This window comes from Schistocerca americana, chromosome 2 (assembly GCF_021461395.2).
Source record: "Schistocerca americana isolate TAMUIC-IGC-003095 chromosome 2, iqSchAmer2.1, whole genome shotgun sequence".
Taxonomy (NCBI): domain Eukaryota; kingdom Metazoa; phylum Arthropoda; class Insecta; order Orthoptera; family Acrididae; genus Schistocerca; species Schistocerca americana.
The window spans coordinates 59,651,837-59,668,439 of record NC_060120.1 but is presented as its reverse complement, the minus strand read 5'-3'; the positions used below and the strand labels follow the sequence as shown (position 1 = coordinate 59,668,439).

Below are 16,603 nucleotides of genomic sequence, written 5' to 3'. Positions count from 1 at the left end.
GGCCTCCCGCATGCCCACTACACGCCCTTGCTCAAAGTCCGTCAACTGCACATACGGTTCACGTCCACGCTGTCGTGGCATGCTACCAGTGTTAAAGACTGCGATGGAGCTCCGTATGCCACGGCAAACTGGCTGACACTGACGGCGGCGGTGCACAAATGCTGCGCAGCTAGCGCCATTCGACGGCCAACACCGCGGTTCCTGGTGTGTCCGCTGTGCCGTGCGTGTGATCATTGCTTGTACAGCCCTCTCGCAGTGTCCGGAGCAAGTATGGTGGGTCTGACACACCGGTGTCAATGTGTTCTTTTTTCCATTTCCAGGAGTGTAGAATACAGAATGGACTAACATTGAGCAGAATCGACTAACACTGAAAAAAATACAAAGAGAAGTTTTCCCCTATCATTTACTCGGTCACACATTCGTTTATGTATATTTTTCTACCAAAACTACCTGTCTGTAATCCTACAATTTACTACATCATTAATGTACTTTACCAAAATCGCCTAACTGTAGTTTTGCTACAGCGTAACTCGTAACAGGATAGTACGTTCATTCACAGACAGTTGTGATAAATGGAGTTTTACCGTGTCGCTTGATAACTCGGCAATTAATAATAGTTAAATTCCACAAGTTTAATGTTAGGTAAGTAGACGCAAATATATAATGTGTGGAACTCGCACAAGATAGGATGGCATGAGGATTACCGAACCACACACTAACAGAAGGACTGCCCACAATATACTGTACTAGGTTTTGTGGCTAGAAAAAAACATTTTTCTGCCTCAATCCCCCTATTCAAGCGTTCTGGGGCGGTTCATACGCTCAACCACAGTTACACGGTGGGCCATATTGAACTATTGATAGCCTTGGTTGAGCCAGCAGGGACAAAACTCTACCATTTGGTGAGCCAGATGTATGATGTTGTTGTTGTTGTTGTGGTCTTCAGTCCTGAGACTGGTTTGATGCAGCTCTCCATGCTACTCTATCCTGTGCAAGCTTCTTCATCTCCCAGTACCTACTGCAACCTACATCCTTTTGAATCTGCTTAGTGTATTCATCTCTTGGTCTCCCTCTACGATTTTTACCCTCCACGCTGCCCTCCAATATTAAATTGGTGATCCCTCGATGTCTCAGAACATGTCCTACCAACCGATCCCTTCTTCTAGTCAAGTTGTGCCACAAGCTTCTCTTCTCCCCAATTTTATTCAATACCCCCTCATTAGTTATGTGATCTACCCATCTAATCTTCAGCATTCTTCTGTAGCACCACATTTCGAAAGCTTCTATTCTCTTTTTGTCTAAACTATTTATCGTCCACGTTTCACTTCCATACATGGCTACATTCCATACATAAACTTTCAGAAAAGACTTCCTGACACATCTATACTCGATGTTAACAAATTTCTCTTCTTAAGAAAAGATGTATGATAGAGGCGAAATGCCCTCAGACTTCAAGAAGAATGTAATAATTCTAATCCCAAAGAAATCAGGTGTTGACATGGATTAATTCTGTTCTTGAGTTGAAGGAATATGGAATGACGTATCCGTACTCGTATTTGTCATCCGAGGCTCGATGCACGCCCAGGTTACCGCTAATGTTGCTGTCAGATGTGGAAGGCCTGTCGACTAAATATCCTAACTTTACAAAACAACTTACGTATTTTCTCTATTACACTGTAAACACACAAAAAGTTAAATTTCATTACTTGCATACCTTATAAGCGTTCCAGTCTTAATACCCTACGGTTTATTTGTGAAATGGACACTAAGGCAGAATCTGCGAAATTTTATAGTACATTATGTTTAGTTGCATAATGGAAACATTCCTCTTCACAAGAACAGTCTGATGTCTACTCTGTCATCGGACTTTGTCTTTAGAAATTTCTCTCGTGCTGCAGGGCAATGTGGCAGTGCGTCATCATCGGCATTCTGGGTCTTGCGGCTTCTTCCAATGCTCTCTCCGCCTGCATCACACAGGCCAACAGCAACGATTCGGTTCAACACGATGTGTGCCCTTCAACTTCAAGTAAGTATCGTTAACACACAGTGTTTATGTAGGCAGCAGCAGCTTGATCTATGCATAGTTCAAATTTCTTTCAAAAACCTTGTGGTAAAATCTTCGGAAACATTGCAGTATCCGTTTGTAGCTGCTAATCCTCATTTATTGCGGATTCAGGTTACAACCGCTTTCGTAATATTGAATCGCGTCTTCAGGTTAATTTGGCTGGATTACGTTAAGGTATTAAATCAATACGACCTCCCAACACTCTATAAGGTACATATCATGGCACATCAAATGTGTTGGATGTTCAAAGATCCACCAATAATCTTAGGTAATTACGGGTCATCACTGAAGGACATACTACACAACTGGCCATTAAAATTGCTACACCACGAAGATAACGTGCTACAGATGCGAAATTTAACCGACAGGAAGAAGATGCTCTGATATGCAAATGATTAGCTTTTCAGAGCATTCACACAACGTTGGCGCCGGTGTGACACCTACAACGTGCTGACATGAGGAAAGTTTCCAACTGATTTCTCATACACAAACGGCGTTGCCTGGTGAAACATTGTTCTGATGCCTAGTGTAAGGAGGAGAAATGCGCACCATCACGTTTCCGACTATGATAAAGGTCGTATTGTAGCCTATCGCGATTGCGGTTTATCGTATCGCGACATTGCTGCTTGCGTTGGTGTAGATCCAATGACTGTTAGCAGAATATGGAATCGGTGGGTTCAGGAGGGTAATACGGAACGCCGTGCTGGATCCCAACGTCCTCGTATCACTAGCAGTCGAGATGACAGGCATCTTACCCGCATGGCTGTAACGGATCGTGCAGCCACGTCTCGATCACTGATGGGGACGTTTGCAAGACAACAACCATCTGCACGAACAGTTCGACGACGTTTGCAGCAGCATGGACTATCAGCTCGCAGATCATGGCTGCGGTTACCCTTGACGCTGCATCACAGACAGGAGCGCCTGCGATGGTGTACTCAACGACGAACCTGGGTGCACGAGTGCCAAAACGTCATTTTTTCAGATGAATCCAGGTTCTGTTTACAGCGTCATGATGTTCGCATCCGTCTTTGGCGATATCGCGGTGAACGGACATTGGAAGCGTGTATTCGTCATCCACATACTGGCGTATCACCCGGCGTGATGGTATGGGGTGCCATTGGTTAAACGTCTCGGTCACCTCTTGTTCGCATTGACGGCACTTTGAACAGTGGACGTTACATTTCAGATGTGTTACGACCCGTGGCTCTACCCTTCATTCGATCCCTGCGAAACCCTACAATTCAGCAGGATAATGCACGACCGCCTGTTGCAGGTCCTGTACGGGCCTTTCTGGATACAGAAAATGTTCGACTGCTACCCTGGCCAGCACATTCTCCAGATCTCTCACCAATTGAAAACGTCTGGTCAATGGTGGCCGAGCAACTGGCTCGTCACAATACGCCAGTCACTACTCTTGATGAACTGTGGTATCGTGTTGAAGCTGCATGGGCAGCTGTACCTGTTCACGGCATCCAAGCTCTGTGTGACAATGCCCAGGCGTATCAAGGCCGTTATTACGACCAGAGGTGGTTGTTCTGGGTACTGATTTCTCAGGATCTATGCGCCCACAATGCTTGAAAAGTAATCATATGTCAGTTCTAGTATAATATATTTGTCCAATGAATACCCGTTTATCATCTGCATTTCTTTTTGGTGTAGCAATTTTAATGGCCAGTAGTGTAATTTGGACCGGTTGGAATTCAACATCGGTTTAAGTTAGTATGTCCCTCAATGATGAGCCATAATTATCTGAGATTATTAATGGATGTTTCAACATACATTGTATCTGATGTTGCTAGGATATGTGTCTCACAGAACTTTGCGAGATCGTATTGGTTTAATATCTTAATGTAATCCGGTCAAATTAACCTTAAGTTGCTATTCATTATCGTGAAATCGGTTGTTCCTTGATCTCACTGCAAATGAGGATTAACAGCTACCAGCGGATACTAGAGTGGTTAGATGATTTTACCACAAAGATTTTTTAAGTAATCATCGTTAAAATCCAATTCTTAAGCTTGTTATCGGAAAACAGCTTGAGCGCTGAAATCAAAATGATATATTACATTCTACCAGCAACAATTTTACCACTAATAACGAACACAAAATATATGTCAGACTTGCTGCATGCATAAGGAACACTTCTTCTATATTACTGTATTAGTCACTGCTGAGCTGTTTAATTAATAAAAGTTGTAAAAATATGCTTAACTTTCAACGAAATTATAGTTTTGTATGATTATTAGGGCCTCAGTAGCTCTGTGAATCGTAAAAGCGATGATAAAAATATATATTTTTCCCGTTATTTATCTGCTTTTAATCAGTCTAACATAGTGTACAAACATGTCTACTTCAAAATATCCACTTGATGGCCGTTGGCTGAGAGCTGTTGCAATGGTGAAAAGATTCAACGTTTGGACAGCAGACAGCGTTTAGTGTTACGAACTGTCAAATTATTCTCTGTCTCATTTATGTTATTTCTTTAACGTAGACTGAAATATATTCGCGTAATACAGACAATAGGTTTTGCTTCAGTGGAAGAACTGTTCATGGAAACAATTAATTCTCTGATGTGCACGAACTAACCTGTATCTAGCTGCGCTACTGAAGCAGTTAATCAAATACCTGGTTTGTTATAACGCCAACCACAAGAAACCAGAACAGCTGTTAGCATGAGTAACATAAAAGTAGATATCTTAGGTGTTGCGAAACAACTCAAATCACTTAAGAAAGGCAAGTCTTCCGGTCCAGATGGCATACCAATCAGGTTCCTTTCATAGTATGCAGACACAATAGCGCCTTTCTTAGCAGTCATATACAACCGTTCACTTGACGAAGAGTCTGTTCCTACAGATTGGAAAGTAGCGCAGGTCACACCAATGATCAAGAAACGAAATAGGTGTAACCCATTGAATTACAGACCCATATCACTGGCCTCAATTTGCAGTATGATTTTGGAGCATATACTGTACTCGAACATTATAAATCACCTTGAAGAAAATTAGTTATTGATACATAACCAACACGGATTCAGAAAATATCGTTCTTGTCCAACGCACTTAGCTCTTTATTCCCATGAATTAATGAGTGCTGCCGACAAGAGATCTCAGATCGATTCCATATTCCTAGATTCCCAGAAGGCTTTTGATACCGTTCCTCACAAAAGACTATAAATCAAATTGCGTGTATATGGAGTATCGTTTCAGTTGTGTGACTGGATTCGTGATTTCCTCACAGAGAGGTCACAGTTCGTAGAGATAGATGGTAAATCATCGAGTAGAACAGAAGTGATATCTGGCGTTCCGCAAGGTAGTGTCATAGGCCCTCTGCTGTTCCTGATTTATACAAATGATCTAGGTGATAATCTGAGCAGACACCTTAGATTGTTTACAGATGACGCTGTAATTCACCGTCTAGTAAATCATCAGACGATCAATTCCAATTACAAAATGATCTAGAGAAAATTTCTGTATTATGCTAAAACTGGCAATTAGCACTAAACAAAGAAAAAAAGTGCGAGGTCATCCAAATGGGAACTAAAAGAAATCTGATAAATTTTGGGTATACGATAAATCGGAGAGCTGTCAATTCGACTAAACACCTAGGAATTACAATTAGGAGCAATTAAAATTGGTAAGACCACATAGATAATATTGTGGGGAAGGCGAAACAAAGACTGCGCTTTGTTGGCAGAACACTTAGAAGATGCGACAAACCCACTAAAGAGACCGACTACATTACACTTGTCCGTCCTCTGCAGGAATATTGCTGCGCTGTATGGGATCCTTACCAGGTAGGATTGATGGAGGACATCCAAAAAGTGCAAAGAAGGGCAGCTCATTTCGTGTTATCGCGCAACACGGGTGAGAGTGCCACTGAAATGATACGCGAGTTGGGGTGGCAGTCACTGAAACAAATGCGGTTTTCTTTGCGGCGATCTATTACGAAATTTCTATCACCAACTTTCTCTTCCGAATGCGAAAATATTTTATTGACACCCACCTACGTAGGGAGAAATGATCATCATAATAAAACAAGAGAAATCAGAGCTCGAAAGGAAAGATTTAGGTGTTCCTTTTTCCTACGTGCCATTCGAGAGTGGAATGGTACAGAAGTAGTACGAAAATGGTTCGATGAACCCTCAGCCAGGCACTTAAGTGTGAATTGCAGAGTAACCATGTAGACGTAGGTCTATATGAAAAAGCGACACATTGGCCTAAAAGTTCACCTGCAAGGTAGGTGGTTCATAGTAAAACAACAGTATAGGAACAGTAGTCTGGAGTAGACCAAAGGAACACCTTAGACGAAAGAAACTATTTCCATATCTAGAGTTTAAAAAGAAAAAAAAAAGTATCTGTGATACTAGTTGTGCATCGACTTACAAAGATCAGAAACTGGAGACAAATATGGATATAATGAAACTCAAAAATAAGAGTACTGACACCAAGTAATCGGCTTCAGTTTAACAAAAAATTAAAAGAAGCCTTGTGGATTTTCTTCAGTATTAATTTAGTTCGTTAAACGGTTTCTAGCTTACAAGACCTCATCGTCATGTTATTACTATCGTCATCCAAGACGATAGAGTTATGGTGAATAGCACTGAAAACCACATTACTCATGGAGAGGGAGGTTCAAACATAGAGTAAAAGTCATCATTGACAGTGAAATAGTAAAGTAGTTGAAGATGTTGTTAAGTGGACACTCTACCAAAAAATGTATTTTTCTTCCAATTTTACTATTTCAGCCGACTTTTAAAAACATGTGTATCACGTAAAGATGTAGATTATCCAATCTTTGACCATCGTGGTTTTCGAGGCATAAATTTTCAAAACGCTTTTAACCAACTTGTGATACAAGAGCTCAGTTTCCAAATTCCATATTCCTTAGGTACATTAAAAAGACATTATTCAACGATTCCATGCATTCATTTTATGAGAAATGGCCTTAATTTACTTCAAATATTCTTTTAGTTTTAAACTTAATTACTGGTACACAAATGTGATGATAATGTAGACAAACTACATTATCTATATCGTTAAGTCGTAGAAATACTCAAATACCTCGGAGTACTTCATTTCATTTCACTGAGATTGTTTAATATTTAGGATAGAAAAGTTGTCATTGAGCTTAGAAAATAATATTTACCCTGAGATGACAAAAGTCATTGGAAAGAGATATGCACGTATACAGATGACGGTAGTATCACGTACACAAGGGATAAAACGGCAGTGCAGTGGTGGAGCTCAACATGCCGGGCAAGGAAAGCTCACCATAGGAGCGTCAAGCGTCAAGGAGCTGTCCGACGCGATTGTGGCCGCGCGACGTGAATTAACAGACCTTCATCGTGGGATGGTATTAGGAGCTAGACGCATGGGACATTCCGTTCCGGGAATCGTTGCGGAATCAAATATTCCGAGATCCTCATTGTCAAGAGTGTGCTGAGAATTCCAAATTTCAGGCATTATCTCTCATTACGGATGAGCAACACTGCATGAAGTAACCGCAGAAATCAATGTGGGACGTACGACGAACGTATCCGTTAGGGCAGAGCGGCGAAATCTGGCGTTAATGGGCTATGGCAGCAGACGACTGACGTGTGTGCCTTTGCTACCAGCACTACACCGCCTGCAGCACCTCTACATCTACATCTACATCCACATCCATACTCCGCAAGCCACCTGATGGTGTGTGGCGGAGGGTACCTTGAGTACCTCTATCGGTTGTTCCATCTATTCCAGTCTCAAATTGTTCGTGGAAAGAAGGATTGTCGGTATGCCTCTGTGTGGGCTCTAATCTCTCTGATTTTATCCTCATGGTCTCTTCGCGAGGTAGGAGGGAGCAATATATTGCTTGACTCCTCGGTAAAGGTATGTTCTCGAAACTTCAACAAAAGCCCGTACCGAGCTACCGAGCGTCTCTCCTGCAGAGTCTTCCACTGGAGTTTATCTATCATCTCCGTAACGCTTTCGCGATTACTCAATGATCCTGTAACGAAGCGCGCTGCTCTTCGTTGGATCTTCTCTATCTCTTCTATCAACCCTATCTGGTACGGATCCCACACTGCTGAGCAGTATTCAAGCAGTGGGCGAACAAGCGCACTGTAACCTACTTCCTTTGTTTTCGGATTGCACTTCTTTAGGAATCTTCCAATGAATCTCAGTCTGGCATCTGCTTTACCGACGATCAACTTTATATGATCATCCCATTTTAAATCACTCCTAATGCTCACTCCCAGATAATTTATGGAATTACCTGCTTCCAGTTGCTGACCTGTTATATTGTAGCTAAATGATATGTGATCTTTCTTTCTATGTATTCGCAGCACATTAGACTTGTCTACATTGAGATTCAATTGCCATTCCCTGCACCATGCGTCAGTTCGATGCAGATCCTCCTGCATTTCAGTACAATTTTCCATTGTTACAACCTCTCGATACACCACAGCATCATCCGCAAAAAGCCTCAGTGAACTTCCGATGTCATCCACAAGGTCATTTATGTACATTGTGAATAGCAACGGTCCTACGACACTCCCCTGCGGCACACCTGAAATCACTCTTACTTCAGAAGACTCCTCTCCATTGAGAATGACATGCTGCGTTCTGTTATGTAGGAACTGTTCAATCAAATCACACAATTGGTCTGATAGTCCATATGCTCTTACTTTGTTCATTAAACGATTATGGGGAACTGTATCGAACGCCTTGCGGAAGTCAAGAAACACGCCATCTACCTGGGAACCCGTGTCTATTGCCCTCTGAGTCTCGTGGACCAATAGCGCGAGCTGGGTTTCACACGATCGTCTTTTTCGAAACCCATGCTGATTCCTACAGAGTAGATTTCTAGTTTCCAGAAAAGTCATTATACTCGAACATAATACGTGTTCCAAAATTCTACAACTGATCGACGTTAGAGATATAGGTCTATAGTTCTGCACATCTGTTCGACGTCCCTTCTTGAAAACGGGGATGACCTGTGCCCTTTTCCAATCCTTTGGAACGCTACGCTCTTCTAGAGACCTACGGTACACCGCTGCAAGAAGGGGGGCAAGTTCCTTCGCGTACTCTGTGTAAAATCGAACTGGTATCCCTTCAGGTCCAGCGGCCTTTCCTCTTTTGAGAGATTTTAATTGTTTCTCTATCCCTTTGTCGTCTATTTCGATATGTACCGTTTTGTCATCTGTGAGACAATCTAGAGAAGGAACTACGGTGCCGTCTGTGAAACAGCTTTGGAAAAAGACATCTAGTATTTCGGCCTTTAGTCTGACATCCGCTGTTTCAGTACCATTTTGGTCACAGAGTGTCTGGACATTTAGTTTTGATCCACCTACCGCTTTGACGTAAGACCAAAATTTCTTAGGATTTTCTGCCAAGTCAGTACATAGAACTTTACTTTCGAATTCATTGAACGCCTCTCGTATGGCCCTCCTCACATTACATTTCGTTTCGCGTAATTTTTGTTTGTCTGGTTTCGTTGACCACATCGGTTAGATACTAGACTACTGGAAAATCGTGGCCTGGCAATATGAATCCCGATTTCTGTTGGTAAGATCTGATGGTTGATTTCTAGTGTGGCGCAGTCCCGACGAAGCTATGACCCAAGTTGTCAACAAGGCACTCTGCAAACTAGTGGTGGCTCCATAGTGATACAGGCTGTGTTTACATGGAATGGGTCACCGACTGGAAATGGCTATGTTGGGCTATTTGGAGACCATTTGCAGCCATTCATGAGCTTCATGCTCCCAAACAGCGAAGGAATTTCTATGAATGACAATGCGATTGGATTGAAGAACATTCTGGACAGATCGACCAAATGATTTGGCACCGAGATGAGACGTAGTAGAGAAGTTATCTCGCGCACAAATTCCTGCTCTGGCGACACTCTCACAATTATGGACGGCTATAGACGCGACGTGGCTCAATATTTATGCAGGGGCTTCCAATTGCTTGTTGAGTCCACTTCACGTCGAGATGCTACACTAAGGCGGGCGTAATGACGTCCGACATCATATTAGAAGGTATCCATACTCTAGAAACTGAAGAAATTTCTTAAGAATTGTGAATCATGTTGTGTCTAGACAAGACAGCCTAGACACAATGAGAGGAAGCCGAAAGGCACGCGCTTAAACTCACGCAGGCTGGCGTGAGGTCTGAAACAGGATACGTAATGAATGCTATAAAGAAAAGTACGTAGCTTCTGGAATACTTAACTTTAATCCATAATTGTATAACATCGCTCTTGTACAGCTATAATCTCCATTTCAATATACTTGGTGATGGCGCCTTGCTAGGTCGTAGCATATGACTTAGCTGAAGGCTATGCTAACTATCGTCTCTGCAAATGAGAGCGTGATTGTCAGTGAACCACGGCTAGCAACGTCGGCTGTACAACTGGGGCGAGTGCTAGTACGTCTCTCTAGACCTGCCGTGTGGTGGCGCTCGGTCTGCTATCACTGTGGCGACACGCGAGTCCGACGTATACTAATGGACCGCGGCCGATTTAAAAGCTACCACCTAGCAAGTGTGGTGTCTGGCGGTGACACCACAAATCACTGAGGTGAAAAATCACTCAGATTGTGTGAAATCACGTGCACTGACAAAATTCAATAAACAGTAACTCGCAAAATTACTAAAATTCTCCAAAAGAGACTAAATAATTTTCCTTGTTTTTTTTTTTACAACTGTTTGAAGAAATTATCGCCATAAACAAAGTCATTTATTTATAATCAATAAATAAAAAGACATTAGGTACCACTAGAGTATATTAAAGACTTCATTGTGTGAACAGCATCCCCAGTTTAAGCCCATTACCAATATGAAGAACTACGGTCTTCACACTGTGAGAAGAAGAGGCAATGAATAGTCTTCACACCTCAGGATTATAATTAATTCCATCTTCTATCCCGACTTTTACATTAGTGCATGCAACAGGACTGGCTTGCATTGTGAAAATAACTGACCACTTGCTAGGAGGACTCGCGCCGTGAGGATCCCGTACAAACTTAATTATGTACACTACTGACCATTAAAATTGATACATCTGACCGGTTGGCTTACGAGCTAAAATGCTGCAGTATTTATGGAGCGAAGTAGTGGCTAATACACTACTGGCCATTAAAATTGCTACACTAAGAAGAAATGCAGATGATAAACGGGTATTCATTCAATAAATATACTATATTACAACTGACATGTGATTACATTTTCACGCAATTTTGGTGCATAGATTCTGAGAAATCAGTACCCACAACAACCATCTCTGGCCGTAATAATAGCCTTGATACGCCTGAGCATTAAGTCAAACAGAGCTTGGATGGCGTATACAGGTACAGCTGCCCATGCAGCTTCAAAACGAAAGAGTAGTGACTGGCGTATTGTGACGAGCCAGTTGCTCGGCCACCATTAACCAGACGTTTTCAATTGGTGAGAAATCTGGAGAATGTGCTGGCCACAGCAGCAGTCAAACATTTTCTGTATCCTGAAAGGCCCGTACAGGACCTGCAGCATGCGGTCCTACATTATCCTGCTGGTTGGTTGGTTGGTTGTTTCGGGGAAGGAGACCAGACAGCGAGGTCATCGGTCTCATCGGATTAGGGAAGGACGGGGAAGGAAGTCGGCCGTGCCCTTTGAAAGGAACCATCCGGAATTTGCCTGGAGCGATTTAGGGAAATCACGGAAAACCTAAATCAGAAGGGCCGGACGCGGGATTGAACCGTCGTCCTCCCGAATGCGAGTCCAGTGTCGAACCACTGCGCCACCTCGCTCGGTCCTATCCTGCTGAAATGTAGGGTTTCGCAGGGATCGAATGAAGGGTAGAGCCACGGGTCGTAACACATCTGAAATGTAACGTCCACTGTTCAAAGTGCCGTCAATGCGAACAAGAGGTGACCGAGACGTGTAACCAATGGTACCCGATACCATTACGCTGGGTAATATGCCAGTATGGCGATGACGAATACGCGCTTCCATTGTGCGTTCACCGCGATGTCGTCAAACACGGATGCGACCATCATGATGCTGTACACAAAACCTGGATTCATCCGAAAAAATGACGTTTTGCCATTCGTGCACCCAGGTTCGTCGTTGAGTACACCATCGCCGGCGCTCTTGTCTGTGATGCAGCGTCAAGGGTAACGGCAGCCATGGTCTCCGAGCTGATAGTCCATGCTGCTGCAATTGTCGTCGAACTGTTCGTGCAGGTGGTTGTTGTCTTGCAAACGACCCCATTTATTGACTCAGGGATCGAGACGTGGCTGCACGATCCGTTACAGCCATGCGGATAAGATGCCTGTCATCTCGACTGCTAGTGATACGAGGCCGTTGGGATCCAGCACGGCGTTCCGTATTAACCTTCTGAACCCACCGATTCCATATTCTGCTAACAGTCATTGGACCTCGACCAACGCGAGCAGCAGTGTCGCGATACGATAAACCGCAATCGCGATGGGCTACAATCCGATCTTTATCAAAGTCGGAAACGTGATGGCACGCATTTCTCCTCCTTACACGAGGCATCACAACAACGTTTCACCAGGCAACGGCGGTCAACAAATGTTTGTGTATGAGAAATCGGTTGGAAACTTTCCTCATATCAGCACGTTGTAGGTATCACACCGGCGCCAACTTTGTGTGAATGCTCTGAACGGCTAATCAATTGCATATCACAGCATCTTCTTCCTGTCGGTTAAATTTCGCGTCTGTAGCACGTCATCTTCGTGGTGTAGCAATTTTAATGGTCAACAGTGTACATAGACAATTCATCCATTCCAGAAATCTAGCAGTTTGAAGACTTATGACTTTGATACTGGCAAGATATCGGTCCCAGAGACTCGAAAACTTTAGAAAATTACGAAACGCATTCGCAAACTGGGAGTACGACTGTATAACGGCTATAGGATTTACTACTATCACATGAAAATTTGTCACGGTGACCCAGTATAGACTGTTAAAGAAGGCCAGAGCAGACCGAATTTGTTCCTCAATATGTGAGCGGTTTGAAGACTTCTTAAGCTATAGAATCCAGTACGTTGTCATCGACGGTGAACGTTCATGAGAGACAAGGGTATCGTCAGGAGTGACCCCAGTAGTGTGATAGGAGCGCTCTTGTTCCCTGTATACATAAATGATAAGGCGAAAAAGGTGAACACCAATCTGCGACAGTTTGCGGATAACGTTGTAGGATATAGGAAAGTAGCATCGTAAGGTGACTGTAAATGATACATGGTGAGTCAGACAGAACTTTTGTTCGATGAATGGCAGCTTGTACTATATGTAAAAAATGTAAGTTCATACATGTTGTTGTTGTTGTGGTCTTAAGTACTGAGACTGGTTTGATGCAGCTCTCCATGCTACTCTATCCTGCGCAAGCTGCTTCATCTCCCAGTACGTACTGCAGCCTACATCCTTCTGAATCTGCTTAGTGTATTCATCTCTTGCTCTCCCTCTACGATTTTTACCCTCCACGCTGCCCTCCAACACTAAATTGCTGATCCCTTGATGCCTCAGAACATGTCCTATCAACCGATCCCTTCTTCTAGTCAGTTTGTGCCACAAATTCCTCTTCTCCCCAACCCTATTCAATACCTCCTCATTAGTTATGTGATCTACCCATCTAATCTTCAGCATTTTTCTGTAGCACCACATTTCGAAAGCTTCTATTCTCTTCTTGTCTAAACTATTTATCGTCCACGTCTCACTTCCATACATGGCTACACTCCATACAAATACTTTCAGAAACGATTTCCTGACACTTAAATCTATACTCGATGTTAACAAATTTCTCTTCTTCAGAAACGCTTTCCTTGCCATTGCCAGTCTACATTTTATATCCTCTCTACTTCGACCACCATCAGTTATTTTGCTCCCCAAATAGCAAAACTCCTTTACTACTTTAAGTGTCTCATTTTCTAATCTAATTCCCTCCGCATCACCCGAGTTAACTCGACTATTTCCATTATCCACGTTTTGCTTTTGTTGATGTTCATCTTATATTCGCCTTTCAAGACACTGTCCAATCCGTTCAATTGCTCTCCCAAGTCCTTTGCTGTCTAGGACAGAATTACAATGTCATCGGCGAACCTTAAAGTTTTAATTTCTTCTCCATGGATTTTAATACCTACTCCGAATTTTTCTGTTGTTTCCTTTACTGCTTGCTCAATATACAGATTGAATAACATCGGGGAGAGGCTACAACCCTGTCTCACTCCCTTCCCAACCACTGCTTCCCTTTCATGTCCCTCGACACTTATAACTGCCATCTGGTTTCTGTACAAATTGTAAATAGCCTTTCGCTCCCTGTGTTTTACCCCTGCCACCTTGATAATTTGAAAGAGGGTATTCCAGTCAATATACATATGAGTATGAAAAACATTTCTGTAATATTCGAATACAGCATTATTGAGGTGCTGCTTAACATCGTGACGTCGATTAAATATATAGGCGTAACGCTGCAAAACGAAATAAAATGGAACGATCACCTAAGGACGGTAATAGAGAAGGCGAAAGGTACACCTTAGTTTACTGGGAGAAATTTTTTTTTTTTTTTTTTTGAAAGTGCAGCTCATCTACAGAGAAAACCGCGAACAGAACACTTGGGCCACCCATTCTTGAGAACTTCTCATTTTTGGGATTAAAGGTAAGCATCGTAGCAGTTCAGAGGCGTGCTTCTAGATTTCTTCCCGTAAGGTTCGATCAACATGCGAGTGTTAAGGACATGCTTCGTGAACTGAAATGGGAATCACCGGACGATAGGTGAGTTTCGTTTCTCAGACCACACACAACAAGCTTCATAGAATAGCCTTTTGTAGCTCACAGCAGAGAGGATGTGCTGCCGCCGATGAAAGTTTCATGGAATAACCGTGCAAACTAAATGAAACAAGTTCGAGTCCGGGGCTTATAAATAATCATTTCCCTTGTTCCACCTGCGAGTGGAATAAGAAAGAAAGTGACTAGTATTGGTGGAGAGTACCATCCGCCACGAACCATACGTTGGCTTGCGGAGATGCATGTAGATGCACATGTAGACAATTATTGCAAAGTCTGTGAAGAAATGATATTTCCTCTGCAAAACCAAAACATTACACCATTAATTAAAAAGGAATCGAATTACAGAATATTTTGGCTGCAAAATCGAAGATCAGTGTAAAACATCATTATTTTTGCAATTTCCATGCAGTATCCGCTTCAGTTCCTGTGGTAGTAGGGAGCTCACAGATCACATTTCAGATTGGTGTTTCTGTATTCTTCCCACTAGGAAGTACGGAATTCCAAAGAAAAAGAGACTAGTAGGGTCCTACCCTGATACACTGTCTCTCATGCGCCCAGTTCCATATGGAGAAGGGCTAGGTGTACCTGAAACACCAATAGAATACAGAGTTCATTCTGAATACAGTCGTCAAAAAACTCAGTCTCATGAGTGTAGAACTTCGAAAAACACGTATTTCAAAACTGGTGTGTTTGACGAGAAGTCACACACAGCTACTAAAAAGCAGCTAAGTGATCATTTAGAAAATAAAGCTGAACCGATAGAAAAGCGCTTACAAGAATGACAAGTCCTATCAGCAAATGCAAATGCTTCATTGTACAGGAAAAGAGGGGATAAAATTCACATGCTTTTTAAGGTTCCGTACATCAGTTCGGACTTTTGGTGAGGTGAATACAGGCTTATAAATACAAATAGGGGTAATTCAAGAGTAGGTTTAATAATAAATTTTAAAAAATACGACCGCGGGTAAGCTACTACGAATAGCATAGTGAACGCATTATTATAGCCAAAATAGACATGAAGCCCACGCCTAACACAGTGGCACAAATTTATATTCCAACTAGCTCCGCAGATGAAGAAGAGATTGAAGAAATATATGACGAGATACAAGCAATTATTCAGATAGTGAAAAGAGACGAAAATTTAATACTCATTGGGGATTGGAATTCGATAGCAGGAAAAGGAAGAGAAGAAAAACTAGTAGACGAATAAGGAATTGGGGTAAGGAATGAAACAGGAAGCCGCCTGGTAGAATTTTGCACAGAGAATAACAAAATTATAGCTAACACTTGGTTTAAGAATCATGAAAGAAGGCTGTATACGTGGAACAGGCCTGGAGACACAGGAAGGTTTCAGACAGATTATATAATGGCAAAGCAGAGATTTCAGAACCAAGTTTTAAACTGCAAGACATTTCCATGGGAAGATGTGGACTCTAACCACAATCTATTGGTTATGAACTGTGGATTAAAACTGAAGAAACTGCAAAAAGGTGGGAAATTAAGGAGATGGGATATGGATAAACTGAAAGAATCAGAGGTGGTGGAGAGTTTCAGAGAGAGCATTAGGGAACGATTGACAAGAACGGGAGAAAGAAATACAGCAGAAGAATAATGGGTAGCTTTGAGAGGTGAAATGGTGAAGGCAGCAGAGGATCAAGTAGGTAAAAAGACGAAGGCTAGTAGAACTCCATGGGTAACAGAAGAGATACTGAATATAACTGATGAAAGGAGAAAATATAAAAATGCTAAATGAAGCAGGCAAAAAGGAATA

General features: G+C 42.4%; 1 protein-coding gene across 1 annotated transcript in view; it reads left to right on the top strand.

Moving 5' to 3' along the window:
- LOC124593780 overlaps positions 1-16,603 on the top strand; it is a 38,972-nt gene that overhangs the window by 9,841 nt on the left and 12,528 nt on the right. Inside the window, exon 2 of the mRNA XM_047132129.1 lies at positions 1,899-2,026. Within this exon, the coding sequence (XP_046988085.1) occupies positions 1,899-2,026 (128 nt within the window). The remainder of the gene's footprint in view (positions 1-1,898; positions 2,027-16,603) is intronic.